At 44.5% G+C, this 12,101-nt stretch overlaps 1 protein-coding gene across 3 annotated transcripts in view; it reads left to right on the top strand.

Annotated features, from left to right (window-relative positions):
• Window positions 1-12,101, top strand: part of prickle2b (prickle homolog 2b) — a 93,305-nt gene that overhangs the window by 77,174 nt on the left and 4,030 nt on the right. For all 3 annotated transcript variants that reach the window (XM_084348946.1, XM_084348948.1, XM_084348947.1), the window contains 4 exons: window positions 3,185-3,368; window positions 8,360-8,473; window positions 9,691-9,828; window positions 11,531-11,734. In XM_084348946.1, coding sequence (XP_084205072.1) covers window positions 3,185-3,368; window positions 8,360-8,473; window positions 9,691-9,828; window positions 11,531-11,734 — 640 coding nt within the window. The remainder of the gene's footprint in view (window positions 1-3,184; window positions 3,369-8,359; window positions 8,474-9,690; window positions 9,829-11,530; window positions 11,735-12,101) is intronic.

Genomic DNA, 12,101 nt, shown 5'->3' with positions numbered 1-12,101 from the left:
GGAATGAGACTTCAGACTTTACTGAAGGCTTTACTTCCTCTTGGATACAGTTGAGTCAGATGGTTTTCTAAAGCCTGAGTTGAATAGAGTCCTCTGCCCTTATTCCCAACTGTGGTGTTAGGTTTACAACCCCTAGCCCTAATTATTGCCTTGCAAAGATCATTTCTATGAGTCGACCTTTGCTTTGCTGTAGTCAGATGTTAAATTCAAACAGAGTTTTAAGACGGCTTGCTTTGGCCAAACTTGTGACCACACTTGCTGAAGATCTTGCAGTATTGACCTCAAACAATTGGAACAACTCTTTGTAACTGTCAGGGGGGTCTATCAGACAAGTTACTTATTAAAACCACCCGTTGCCTAGGTTACAGGTCTAATCTAGAGGAGCAGGATGATGATAATTAACCCGAAGCGGTGAATCATTGCCCACTGACATCATGGTCACTGGGATTACTCTCTAACAACACAACCCCCAGGTCTTTAACAAACCTCAGACTCCAACTGACCAATGGCACAGCAGCATTTACATCTCCCAGGAGATTAAAAGGCCAATCATATTTGAACAAGGAGCACGCTTTTTTAACTTCCCTCTCTTTACCTTGGAGTCATTTATGAGGCGTCACTGATGCACTTGGCTTGTTTTACCAAGGTCCCCAAATCTCTCCTAATTGAAATCATGTAGATTACAAGGGGAAGCTCGGGGATTAAGTTTCAGCGGAGGGGAAATCCCAGGCATGTGCATGAAGCGTGTCGTAAATCATGAGGATAGAAGGGGAGGGAAGGAGCAACAAACCCCCTGTAGGCCTACAGTATCTCTGCCAGCACCGATCAGATGTTTGCCAGGTGAATCACTGGAGGAAGGTCTTCATCACACATCTGGACTGGGAGATCGGGTTAGAGACACGTTTGCCCAAAGGTCATGAGCTTCTCTGCCTCCAGATTGAACTCCTCAGAGACTGCATAGGCAGTGATGGGGCAGGGACATTGCGATGCGTCCTCTCAGAAGGAATGCGGTGTGAAATGCTTTCCTTCAGCTCCAGCTATTTGTATAATCTTATCTCCAAGCCCCCCCCAAGGCAGAAATAACTGCTAACCAACAAGAGTGGAAGAGGTGTCCAAACCTGCTTAATCCTTTTTGTCTTTACTTTTGTTGCCGTTGCCTTTCGCTTTCAATCATCATCCTCACTCAGAGTGCGTGTTTCTGTAGATGCACGCATTTTCATATGTGTAAACCAGTTAATCAGTCTTAAATTAGTCATGATGGTGTCGATGCTGGGCTGTAATGAGGCAAGCTGTGTCGCCCCCGGCTATAGCATCCTGCCACTGGGACACCCTTCTGCCAGTCTGACAGCTACTTGATGACTTTGTCTCCTTGAGCTGCAGCCCTACTCTGTTTATCATACCCATCAATATTCATGCCGATCATATCCAGCCACTTCGCGTGTTTTGTTAATATTTATGGAGTCAGTTTGTAAAGCCCGTGGCTCGCCCTTCCAAAATGACAGCAGAAGCTGCTGAGGTCTGCCTCTCCGCTCCGGGCTGTGTTGAAAGCAGGAGCTGACAGTAATAGGCTGTTAGGCTCCTGGCCCATGGCGAGGAATCTCAAGTGGTGACGGAGAATCCGTCCGACCTATATATTTGTATGTTTTCTTTTCAGGGATTACATGTCATATGACCAGTTGTGGTATGTCAGTGGGATGTTTTACTTTGAGAGCTGCAGTTTTTCCAGTGTCCATTCTATCACCAAAATCCATCAGCGTTAAGCCACGTAGACTGAGGTGCTTTGTTAACCAAGACTCAAGGCTGGGACAAGAAGTGCTTCTTTGAGCCACAGACAAGGTGAGACTTGGCCAGCTCTCCACATGGTGCTGTCTGCGCTCCAAGCACTTTACACTAACAGATCCTCGGCCAGCCAAGCTGTCAGTCTGTCAAACAGTGTCCTGAGTGTCCTTAAGCTCCTCCGTAGGGCTGTCTGTCAGACAGGCAGGCGTCCGTCTGGGAAGGTAATGGGATTGTCTCCCTGGTTTGGCCGCCTGAGGGGCAGCGAGGGTTAGTGGGATGCAACCTTCAGGCCACCCAGAGTTTCCTCTTCATGCAGGGACTTAGAGCTGTCAAGGACACGAGACTCTGTTTGTACACAGTGTCTTCACCCTTTGGATTCATGTAGAGATATATGCTGAAAGTGGCTTATGTTTTTCTTTAAATATGGCCTGCTTTTCGTGAGACATCGCAGTTCTGTGTCATTCTCCAAGCAATCGTTCATGACTGTAAATCCCAATATTTTGTAAGACAGCACTCCAGAATAGTTGTTAGTCCATGAAGTATAACAACACTTTATTACTCTCTGGACAAGGCTCAAGATGAAAGCTAGCAGGAGGAGTGTCGGCGTCAAACACTCCCAACTCACACATGGATACTTTCCATTTTACAGCTGGGTGGGTCCGCTTGACTAATGAGAGTGGAGCACTGTCCTGGCTAAGCATCTGCTAGTGTTTCTCGCTAACCTTGCACACAGGGGAAGTGTGTGTTTGGCGTGCATGTTTGTGAGTCTGTACAGTACTGCTTTCCATCACTGTCACTGGCTGTATTCTGCTAATTTCCATACCCTGTTTGTGATTATGTCCTTGTTCTCGGTACCCTGGAGGATTGTTGAGCATTGTGGTTGTAACCATATTTTACAGTGAGAGCTGCAGTGGGAAGCCTTGAACTTTGAACTGTGTGAAGTTCACATCGTTTGGGTAGAGGGTCTGCAAACATGCGCAGGCTCCATGCGGCTTTGAGCAAAAGTCAAGACTTTCACAGAATCTTTAGGGGGGCCTTACTGTGCCTACAAGTAATTAGGTAGGGTGACGCATTTAACCTTTTTTTACAGGTTGTCTGAGGTTACCTATGAAAGAAGTAATTTGTGTTGTTTTTATTTTCTGTGATTAATGGCAGGCTTCAGAGGCCCAAACAGCAGCGCAGTATGACGTCTTGTTTCTGCTGAAACCCTATAGCCGCCGAAGTAGTTCTATTTACAGAGTGATTTATTAAACTGGGTGTTTTCCCCCTAATGGCGGTGTATTCTGAGTTAAAATGTACAAAGGATGATTTCAAACCACAAAACTGCTGCTTTCCTTTCTAATCTGAGGCTACATATGACACATGGCTTGACAGATGTTCTTTGTCTTGTGTTTGTCCACGACAGGAAGATCTGTGTGCACTGTAAGTGTCGTCGCGAGGAGCATGCAGTGACAGCCATGCCTGTAGAGATGGAGAAGACGGTCACCAAGCTGATGTACGACTTCCAGAGGAACTCGACCTCAGACGACGACTCCGGCTGTGCCCTGGAGGAGTACGCCTGGGTACCACCGGGACTCAAGCCCGAACAGGTATTGGCATGTTCCACATCACATCAACACTGGACCACACCAATGAGGTCTATGAGACAGATCTGTATAATTGTACAGTTTTGTCAGCTGTTGTCAGTCATGCCTGACTGTAGACACGCCTAGTGACCGCTAGGCCTCATCCACTGAAGTTGCGGTTTGTGCCAACGTCAGAAGCAATGACTGTCCACAGTGAAATTCCACAAAAGTCGAGAAATGGCTCAATCTAATCATTTGAGCCCACAGCTTTGTGCTATTTTTGAAAAGTGTCTTTCTTCTATTTACAAAGTATTGTTTGTTGTCCTAAAGTAGATCTTAAGACTAGAGTGCATTGGCACGTCAGGACTCTTAAAAATAGATCAAATGACAGTGAGAGTCACATTTAATCCATAGTTAATAATAAGCTCACCATACGCACGACAATGTGAGTTCAGGGATTTAAACATTTAAAATTGACATTTTAGCACAGATGTTATAATTTCATACATCTACATACCTTCCAGTATGCTGTAAACCTTTTTATAGTGTTGCAAAGTATCGGCATAGGGTGTAACGGGTCAGTTATATCTCACCTTATGATGGCTCACCAGTTGTGCTGACTGCTCCTTCTGCAGGCTAATGGATAACGAGGATTGTGTGGCTCCAGCAGTCAAATTAATCTCCAATTCATTCCGCCTGCAAATATGTTAACAGCAGGTTTCACCGCCCTCAGCACCGCTAAGCTAAGCCTGCGTGACCCACAAACGCATTAAATGGTTCCATGCATGTTGAAGAAAATCCTCTTTTACTATACTCGATTGCAGCGTAGGTGTGCACCAGAGGGAGGGTTTCCATTTGTATAGGACAATAGAAGCGTTTATGGAAGCTGGTTTCATTTTGTTGATGAACTGAGCAATGAACAGTTCAATACAATGTTGGCACAGCCCCCCGTTTTCACCTCCGAGGACGGAGCAGAGCTATTTTTCATTCCCCTCCAGGGTCACATGTCTTACCCCGAAGTCAATTAGGTTCTCGTCTAGTGGTGATATGACCTCAGGAACAGTGAGGCCATAATGGAAACTCCATTGTGCAGTATCGCACAAGCAGAATACTAAACAGCCTTGAAAATAACTATCTTAAATTTTGTGAAAACTGTCATATTTAAAAGCATTTCTGACAGCCTAGTTGAGAGGCATCCATAGCTAAAGCAATTTCCATTTTTTCCAACCTGACGTCCAAGTCATTCAAGCTGTGGAAACATGTTGTGTGACCTCTCACAGAAGAGCGGAAGTACGCTCGATGTGGGGCTTTTCACACCGGGCCTTCCTCTGCACGAGGTAGAGACGGAGTGAGAATAGAGCAAGATGGTAAACACAAAGCTAATCTCCAGGATCTAAACTGTGGGTTTAGGTTTCCCCCGTAGGGAGCGGGTGCTCTGTATGAGTCTGCTGTTCAGCCAGCAGTGGTGTAAAGTCACCGCTCTGTAACGAGAGATTTCAGACTCGGACTGCTAATTCAATCAGATATATCTGAGGATTATGTGGGATAACTGAGCTCTTAGTTGGGACTGTTCAATTCTCCTGTGTGTGTTTCTGTCAACAATCGCTGAAATACAGACCCAATAAGAGAATGTGGATCTTTATTACCAAATACAGCCGTTGCTGAGTGTGTTGGAGATGTTATTGAGCTGCAGTGTGAGGGAGGGCCTGCCAATGTTCTCTCTCCCACTGTCTCCTCTTGCTCTCTTCTCTCCATCCTTCTCAAATAAATTCTTGGACGTTGCCAAGTTACAGCTTGTCAAGGCCAAGTATGTTACTCAGCAGTGGCCTGTAACTGGTGTTTTTTTATCATCACGTAGCAAGAGCTGTAGTCTCTGCTCAGCATCTACCAGGACCTGATTTTAATTTGCAGTCGAACATGAAGTGTTTTTTTCAGATCGCTCACATGTGGAATATAAATTTCAGTTCAATGTTATTCATGCAAACTCTGTCCTGAAAGGGACCCACAGCTCTGATGTGGATAAATTAACTTTCAAACAACAAAGAGCCGGTCTGAAAGGGACCTGAGGCTAGTTTGACCTGCTCCAAAGTGGACCTGAGGACGATTAGAACCGTTCCCATCCGAGTTCAAGGACTCAGAGAACTGTCAGCCCCTGACCTGATTACAACCAGCAGCTGTGAATGAGAGATAAATGAAAAGGCTATAAAAAGAAAACTCAGAGTTCTTTACACTCCACTAAATGATGATAGTTCAGATCAATTGAAAGTCAACTCATTTTTAGCCACAATAGCACAGCTCAAACGATGGAAAGGTCGAACCAGAGTAAAGTATCTCAACTTTTGGGTGGATGTGAAAGTACGGCTGGCAAATATATTTTGATATTTTAAAGGTGCAGTATGTAAGAATTGGCCACATATTGATTTCATACTCAAAACAAACAGGGGGCAGCATGTCACTTGAGTAACTGCTAGCTGCAGCTGCCGTTCCCTAGATAGCTCAGTTAGATGTGTTGCTAGTGGTCCTTGGAATGCTGGGACTAGCAGGTTAGCATGCTAAAGTAAAATTATTATATATTGCACCAGTCTGGTAAGTTCAGAAGATGACATTAATTTACTGTAATGCCGCCCTTAAAGCCAGTAATTCTCCTGATCTTCCGACTTTTCTTCTAGCGCCACCGTGAGGTTGTTTAATGCTAATTAGCAAATGCATACACACCAAACTAAGATTTTTTTTCAACAGTGAACATTGAAAACCATAGCACTTATTGTAATTGTGCGCATGTTAGCATGCTAATGTTAGCACGTAGCTTAAAGCGTGGCTATAGAACCTCACAGAGCTGCTAGCATAGCTGCAGACTCTTGTGAAAAGAGTCTACTGCATTTTATTTGTTTGGTATAGCCTATGTTTCATGCTTAATTAGCCCGTCCCGGGTCTTTTAACATTCAACCACATTCAATTTGCTCCCACAAGTGTGCTGACTGCAGTGTTGTCGAGCTGTGGGCACTCGAACACAGCAGCGAAGACGTGAGAATAGCTGGACACAAAGTGAAAACACGGCCATTAAATTCGCTCACTTCGCTATGAAAACACCATCTTTCCCACCATGTTTGGCTGTAACTACCAGTGTTTTCTCAACAATATAATATCTGAGTCCACTAACCACTGTAAAGTGGCTCGCTGTGAGAATGTCAGGAGTGGTGCCTGGTGGTGTCTTTTCCTCTGGCTGTCTGGCCATTAACAGCAATAGAAACCAGCTGTGTGAAGCGATCACTCTTGTCACTCAGCTGCGCAGTCCTACCATTTGCTTTAGCTTTTAAAAACACTCCTTTCAGTACAGTTTGAAATTCTGCCCTGTCTTTAGTTTCATCTGCTTTCGATTACAGTTATTATCACAAGCTGCTCCTCCTGGCTCTCGCTGCAACTGCGTCCATTATGTGCGTGTAAGTGTGTGTGTCTGCGTGTGTGTATCTGTCTTCAGATCTTTTCCTGGGGGCAATGTGCCTTTCACCTCCAGATTGTAACCCTGTTGTTGTTGGAAGCGTGTTTCGTAATTTATCATTAGCAGTGTGTGTGTGTGTGCGTGCGCGTGTGTGTGCCTGCATCTGGAAGCGTGGGCATAGGGGCTGTGTGATTTATCAGTGCTTGACCACAGTCGGTCTTTCATGGACTATCCTGAGATCCCCCCTGGCGTCCTGAGCCGTGCTCCTGGACACGGATCCGGTGTCCCTCGCCAACACCGGTGGAAGCCAACAAAAGCAAAGCAGAAGGATTTAGGTTACACTCTCAACAAGAGGCTCCTGCTATAAATTCACCCCAACAACAAACAGGCTTGTTTCAGGCTTTAAGGAAACAGTCCTGATACAAAATGTGATTTCCTAAAGCAGCACAGTTTTAATTTTGGTTGCTACATACGATGCGTGTCTGCGTTATTCATGTTAATCTGTTTTTGTGTGACCGACTGTCACTGTTGTGTTCTTGCCAAGGACAAAGCTGATGGCTTCTAGTCAGTAGATCCATTTAGTAGACAGATAGGTCATTAAGATTGGCCTGACCTAGTCAGCAGGTATCGATCATGTTGCCTCTCTTTACATTCCAAGTCTTCGCTACGTGTTCGCCTGTATTGTTTTTGTTTCTTTGTGCCTTGTTCCGTCTTCTGCTCAGACTCTTTCTTTATTCATCTAACATCTTCGTTATTTCCTCTCTCTTTATGTAACCTTTGTCCTCAAATCTCTCTTTAATCCCTGTGGCTTTCGTGGTTTGCACCCCCTCCAGTCACACTTACACACAACTCCCTGACCTCTATTATACCCCGGCCCCCTGTTACAGTCTAATAAAAAAAAATAGTGCAATAAATAACGTGGAGATGACACTCATTGTCTGCAGAAGTAATGTAAGGAATGTCCACGTAATTTGGAACGGCCAGATTAGCATTAATCCTGCTGTCGCGCACATTCGTATGCATGCGTGAGTGTTAATCACTTGTTTTTTCATGAGTGTGTGTGTGTGTGAGTGTGTGGACATTTGACAGATCAGTAATACATTCCTGTGTCAGTGAGCAAAGATGGAGAGGTGAGGTTCCATTAACTCTCCGCTGGTGGGCAATAAATCAAAGTGATTTTAAGTGTGTGTGTGTGTGTGTGTGTGTGTGTGTGTGTGTATCCTGTTCATTTTGTCCTTTTTTAGTGTTGAGAGGATTAATTGACAGTGTGTTAATACTAATTTAATCGCCTTGGGTAATCAAGGTTTCACCTTCTTGGATTGAGTATTGTAGCAGTCTCATCTCATATGGTTAACCGTGTCCAGACAAAATAAGCAGTTGGAAGGTTGTAAGCGTATGTCAGCCCCTGATGGACTTTTATTTTGAAACATTTCATAGACAAAACAATCAATTAATCATTTTAACTGATAATAAAATAACATTAAAAAGGTATTTTTGGGTTTGTCAACTACTTTACACGTTGTAGGTATGTTGTTCTTCATCACTCTCTTCCTCTCCCCGTTCGTCTCTTGCTCAGGTTCATCAGTACTACAGCTCCCTGCCCGAGGACAAGGTGCCCTATGTGAACAGCCCAGGAGAGAAATACCGCATCAAACAGCTGCTCCAACAGCTCCCGCCCCATGACAATGAGGTGAGCGTCCAAACTGACCCCTTCCCCCCACCGCCTCCATCCATCCATCCATCTATCTATCTTTCCCTCCCTCACTCCCCTCCTTCACTCCCCTCCTTCAGGGCAGTACAGAGATAAAAGGAGATAAGGGAGGAGACAGACAGGAAAAATTTGGGTCTGTCTTCTAAATAGGCAGAGATGAGACAGTGAGGTGTTGAGTGTGTAGCTGCCTATTTAAGATCTTCACACAAATACGTCATTGCCACAATTCATCTGGATATATTAGTGTGACTGTCAAGAACATCACAAAGAATTTTGCCATCGTTTGGCAGCCCCTCACTAGCCTCATAATCAGACTGGGTTGCCATCTTGTTTTAGTTCATTGTTCAGTGTCATCATCTGATCATGATAATCTGATGGATAATAAGCCAACATCTGCCTTAGAGGTGGCTTATTTTGTCCACTTCAGTATTGTCACTTAAAAAAAAGAAGAAGTAACATTTTGCACTACAATTGTCAACAATGCCAATTTAAGAGTTGTTGTTTCTGTAAGTTGACTCACGACAACTGTGTGCCACTATTTTGCAGCAATCTTTCTGCAGCTACTTTCCCTGAATGTAGCTAGTTATCTATGTAGCAAGATGAAGTCCACTTCTGCCGACTAAGCTTTGTTTAGTTGAATGTTTCTCCAACTGGAGAAAAAGCTGCCAGTAAGCACAACAGCAGACATATTTGAATCGATGTTAACAGTGAGTCAGAGGTCTGTAACGAGGCTACTTTTTTGTTATTTGGCGTAATTCATTGGTTTTATTTTGCAGAAGATTTGATTGATTGTTTCCTCTTTTACTCCTGATTCCCGTAGCACAGATTCAGCTGATCTCAGCTTCTTGGAATGGAAAATGATAGAAATATTGAAATGTTGATAGAAAAATGACAGCATGTTTTTTTTCTTTCAGCATGTTCACTCTCCTGTAAAGCCATTTGGGAAACCCCTTGGCAGATATAACATCTTTATCATTTGTGACAGTGAGCACATAAAGTCATGATCAGAAAGAGCTAGCACAGTAGGACAGTTTTACTGACTTTCATTTCCTTTCGTCATGGCATCAGTTCCGAGGTTTGATGATGAATTGACTTTAAAAAACACAGGCAATCGCCTTCAAATCTCTTTATCTGTGTAACAGATCAAACTTTACAAATGTACGTTGATGTGTGTGTGTGTCTGTCTGTCTGTCTAGGTACGCTACTGCAACAGTCTGGACGACGAGGAGAAGCGAGAACTGAAACTCTTCAGCAACCAAAGGAAACGGGAGAACCTTGGCCGCGGGAACGTCCGGCCGTTCCCCGTGACGATGACTGGAGCGATCTGCGAACAGGTAGCTGACAAGAAATACAGGAAAAAAACATGTTTTTTGTCTCGTTATGACAAGATCAAAGATGGTCTGAAAGAGGCCCATCGTTTCACTTCTAAATGCCATTTCTGCATCGCGTCCCGTGACAGGAGTGAATTAAGTGTGACTAGATCAAAGGTGCATCATGTGGCCGGTGGTATGAAAGCAGTGAGTCGTGTGACAGACATACCAAACAGCCTGCTGGCATTTCAGGTCTTTGTTATGATGTACGAGAGGAGCTTTGTGTTGACATATAAAGGGCAGAGACACAATACACGTCTTCTTTTATGACAACCTTGTGACCTTGTACTTCTCACCCCAAAGCGTTGATCCGAAGAAGATCTTGAGCTGGCGGACATGTGTCTATGTTGCGTCTTATATTTCCCTTCTCCATAGCAGCTGTCGGACTCAACCAGTCACAGTCTGTGTTTGTCTTCAAACACGGCCTTATATAATCTCAGATCCCTCAGAGAACTAACATGCAAAACTGCTGTCCTGAAAATATTTCATCGCAGTGTCCCATTAATATTTAATGTATTGTATCTACATGTATTGTTATATTGGCCTTATGGGACTACAGAGTGCACTGAAGTGTTCTTTTAACCACAAACTAGTGCAACTTCAGCATCCGCTAGCCATTTGTTACTGTTGTGTACAACAAGCAAAATGGAGCTTCTCTTGTTGTGTGTGCCCCAGGTGTACAGCTGCTTTACAGCTCGTGTTTCTCATTGGCTCAGCAGAAGCACACACAAACACACATACGTGAGGGAGCAGATTGTTGGGAGAGTGCGTATTGATTGAATTCCCCACCCCCCCTTTTGGCCTCTGTGCAGCAGTCGGCTTTGTGCCAGTTAGATAACCTGATTGTAACTCTCCCTCCATCGTCTCCATCTTCCCACCCCTCTAAATCTACTTTGCGTCCCCGACCTTTCCCCCCGTCTCCTTAGCGCTCCCTCACGTTTATCTTTACGGTTTCTCTACCTTTACACCTCCACGACGGCCTCGCTCTCCTTTTTATCCTCCCATACATCACTTAAATTTTATATCCCCCCTTTGCCACACCAGTATCCTTCAACTTTCTCTTGGCCCTCCCTGGATACACATGCAAACACACCCTCGTGCTCTCACAAACAAGGGTTTGGTCCAGTTTTCATGCAGAATTGTGTTAAAGTCAGAAATGCACCGAGCCGATACACTGGATCAGTGTCAGCACTGACACTGACCTGATTAAAGGTCCCAAGAAATGGACACTTGAACTTGAATACTCTCGACTCTTAGAAATCTTACAGCTGAAACCTTTAATTGATCAGTCAGTTGGTCATTTGAACCTTCCCAAGTTACAGTTTTTTCTGATTTGTTTCTGCAAGCTTCTGATTTGGGAAGATGCGCTGCTTTTGTTTGACATATCCCCTAATAGACTAGATATGCTTGCGTTTGTGACTGTCAAAACAAGAAATGTATAGAGAGAGAGGTTTACCATGCATGAAAGGTTCAACACTTGGCTACTGGGTGCCCAGGAGTACAGATTTTAGGTTGGACTATAAAAAGTAGCATAGAGTTGCTGGGTATACCCTGAGTTCAGGAATCTGGAGAGAAGTAGGATCTTATCAGTAACATGTTATGATAGAATCGGCGTGGCTTCAACTTCTTCTCAAAACATTCTTCTTCTTCCTCCTTTTCTTTTTAGTGCAGAGGCCAGATAAACGGCGGCGACATTGCTGTGTTTGCGTCACGGGCAGGTCACGGCGTGTGTTGGCATCCAGCCTGCTTTGTGTGCAGCATGTGCAACGAGCTCCTGGTGGATCTCATCTACTTCTACCAGGACGGGAAGATCTACTGCGGCCGGCACCACGCAGAGAGGCTGAAGCCGCGCTGCACCGCCTGTGATGAGGTAAACGCCCTGCACATGCCTGCACATGGATGATCATGTGTTAACAGACACACATGTCACCAACTTGAACATACTGTGCCTGTAATGTTAGACAGTGACAGTAGTGCTATTTATGAAGTATTTACCCACACAGATTTTTCACATGTGCAAACTGCTGTCACATGACGGTCACTGGCTTCCCAACACACGTTTTTTTCCAGTCTAATGGGGTCGCCTTTCAATCTCCCTGCCATTAGCACTGACTTACTCTCTCTGCAAATGGGTACAAGGACACTGTTAGTACTTTAAAAGCACCCCTGTGTTTTAACCGCAGCGTAATTAAAAGTAAAAGCACCATCTAGATTTCACCAAGTCCCCGCACACATTA

This window comes from Pagrus pagrus, assembly GCF_965226575.1.
Source record: "Pagrus pagrus genome assembly, chromosome: 3".
In the NCBI taxonomy this organism is placed as follows: Eukaryota; Metazoa; Chordata; class Actinopteri; order Spariformes; family Sparidae; genus Pagrus; species Pagrus pagrus.
Note: the sequence above shows the minus strand (reverse complement) of the source record. Positions and strands in the feature narration are given on the sequence as shown.